Source organism: Carlito syrichta, unplaced genomic scaffold, assembly GCF_000164805.1.
Source record: "Carlito syrichta isolate Samal-C Ts95f unplaced genomic scaffold, Tarsius_syrichta-2.0.1 Scaffold304603, whole genome shotgun sequence".
Taxonomy (NCBI): domain Eukaryota; kingdom Metazoa; phylum Chordata; class Mammalia; order Primates; family Tarsiidae; genus Carlito; species Carlito syrichta.
Window position 1 is genome coordinate 138,890 of NW_007248699.1, and position 2,787 is coordinate 141,676.

At 57.6% G+C, this 2,787-nt stretch overlaps 1 protein-coding gene across 1 annotated transcript; it reads left to right on the top strand.

The window, feature by feature from the left end:
• The first annotated feature begins 1,566 nt into the window (after positions 1–1,566).
• PPP1R27 (protein phosphatase 1 regulatory subunit 27) lies at positions 1,567–2,767 on the top strand. Its single transcript, XM_008060422.1, has 3 exons — positions 1,567–1,843; positions 1,944–2,094; positions 2,436–2,767. The coding sequence occupies exons 1-3, from the start codon at positions 1,654–1,656 to the stop codon at positions 2,557–2,559; spliced, it is 465 nt and encodes a 154-aa protein (XP_008058613.1). The 5' UTR covers positions 1,567–1,653; the 3' UTR covers positions 2,560–2,767.
• Positions 2,768–2,787: the final 20 nt, after the last annotated feature.

The window sequence follows — 2,787 nt, forward strand, 5'->3', positions numbered from 1 at the left end:
TTTTTTGAGTTGGAGTCTCGCTCTGTCGCCCAGACTGGAGTGCAGTGGCCGCTCCCGGCCCCGCAGCCTCGACCTGCTGGGCTCTGGCAATCCTTCCGCCTCAACCTTCCAATTAGCCGGAACTACAGGCATGCGCTACCACACCCAGCTAATTTTTTTGAGTTATTGTAGAGATGAGGTCTCATCAAGTACCCAGGCAGGTCTCGAACCCGCGAGCTCAGGCAATTCACTCACCTCAACCTCCCAAGGTGCAGGATTACAGGCTGAGCCACCGAGCCCGGCTTAAAAATTTTTTTTAAAGGACAGGGAGACAGAGACAAACACAGAGAAAACACCGTGGAGATGAAGGCAGAGATCAGGATGCTGATGCTATAAGCCAAGGAACACCAGCGATTGCTGACAACCACCAGAAGCTGAAGAGAAGCCTGGAATAGACTCTCCCTCAGAGCCTTGTAAGGAACCAACCTTGCCGAGGAGTGTTCTCAGACTTCCAGTCTCCAGAATTGTGGGAGAATAAATGTCTGTTGCTTAAGCCCCCACTGTCTGTGGTCCTTTGTCATGGCGACCCTGGCAGACTCATCCAGCCAGCTCCAGGTGCTATAGGAGAACCCAGCACAGTCAGTGGCTGTCCCTGACCCCATAGACACGTTCCTGGGGGAGTCTCTCTGCACCTGTGCCTGCATCCCATCCTCTGGCTTTTCTCACGTCCTGCAGTCCAAGGACTACCTGGGACCTTGGCTGCAGCTATTGCAGTCAATGATGAGCCTGCTGAAACTGGTTGTCTTAAAATTCCATGGTTTGCGTTCTTAGAGTCAAGTCCACAGGGGGCAGAAGGAGCACACCACCCGGGACAGGAGGGGCCCCAAACTTGGGAAGCAAACTGGATACCACCTTAAGTGTGAGCATGTGTATCTGGAACCTGAAACCCAGAGAAGCCATGCAGTACGGAAGCATGAGTGTGGGGACCCTCCCACCCCAGGAGAGGGAACCAGGAAGCGAGGCACGTTGGGGAGGGCACACACAGGACTGACTGGGCACTGAGATACCAGTTAGGGAAGCCTGGGAGGTTTCTGAGCAAGAGACAGTGCCCTTAGAGTAGTTTGGGGAAAACTGTTAAGAGATGCAAACCGTGTTGGAAGATGAAAATTGACAAGAAGGGAGATGGATAGGGCCTGAGCCTCTTCCGTGGCATGGTGGACCTGTGCTTCTGCAGATGAGTGGGCCGTCTTGATGGTCTTGATACCTGCTTTGCCTCCTTGATTGAGCATCCCTGGCCTTCCACATAGGCCATAGGCTCTGTCCTGGTGCCTTCTCCTGCCCTTTGTAAGGCACCTTCTAGGTCCAGCTGTGGGGCAGGGAGCAATAACCAGGAAGGATCTGACCCCTTCAGCCGGGCACGGTGACAGGTGGGCTGAAAGATGAGTCACTAAACATGATCCTGGTCACAGGGAGGGGGGAGCAGCTCAGTTTCAGCCCCTCGCGACGGGGAGCATGACCGTGCAGCTTTATATAGCTCGGCGAGCCCTATATAAGTCAGAAGTGAGGCCTCTGTGGGCAGAAGAGCCCTCACGCTGCTCGGGTCTGGACGGGGCACATTCCTCATCCCAGTGCGGTAGGGGCCCCATAGGGGCAGCCCACCCTACATCCCCCAAGATGCCCAGCAGAACTGTCCGCTATGCCCGCTACAGCCCACAGCAGCGGCGACGGCGGTTGCTAGCCGATCGCAGTGTGCGTTTCCCTAATGATGTCCTGTTCTTGGACCACATCCGCCAGGGTGACCTGGAGCAGGTGGGGCGATTCATCCGGGCTCGGAAAGTCTCCCTGGCCACCATCCACCCCTCAGGTGAGCAAGCATTGGAGGGACTGGCCAAAGGCCTGTGGGGCCAACAAGGACAACCAGACATCTGCCTTGGCCTTGACCTCTGCCCTCCCTTTCTGCCCAGGCCTGGCCGCCCTGCATGAAGCTGTGCTCTCTGGAAACCTGGAATGCGTGAAGCTGCTGGTCAAATACGGGGCTGACATTCACCAGCGCGATGAGACAGGCTGGACACCCCTGCACATTGCCTGCAGTGATGGGTACCCTGATATAGCCAGGTGAGAGGGTGGCCTGGCTGCCAGGCTTTAGCCCGTCTGCTCCAGGCCTTCGCTGGTCTCTAGGACATGGGCCCCCCAAAAGAGGCCGTGGTGGTGTAAGCAAGAACCTGAAAGGCTTCAGGAATCCTGTTTCCGCCCTGTTGCCCTCACTAGAGTGAACTAGAAAAGCTGGCCACAGCTTCCTAAGGGTCAAGTTTCTTCCTCCTTACCCTACCCAGACCTCAGGGCCCCGAGGTGGGGGACAAACAGGTGACCCCAAGACTCTGGCCCTCTGCCCCTGCTGGGGGTAAGCGCCCTTCAGGCGCTTCCCCACTGCAGCCAGGGCGCCTTCTGCACCCTAGGTACCTCATCTCCCTGGGGGCAGATAGAGACGCAGCCAACGATGATGGCGACCTGCCCTCCGACCTCATCGACCCGGACTTCAAGGACCTGGTGGAGCTTTTTAAAGGGACCAGCATGGACTGAGCCGGCCCTGCCCTCGCAGGGTCCCGCCTCCCTGGAGAAGTCGCGCCTCCCCCAGGAGCCAGCGCGTGCCCCACCCACGGGCCAAGGAGCCGCCGGACCCGTCCTCGGGCACGACCTCGTCACACACCCGCCTCCCTGGCCTGGGTTTTCTCCAGGTGTATTTTTTTTACTGTGACACTTTTTACTTTTGCAATAAACGTGACTCCCAAGCCGCGGTGGTGGCCTGAT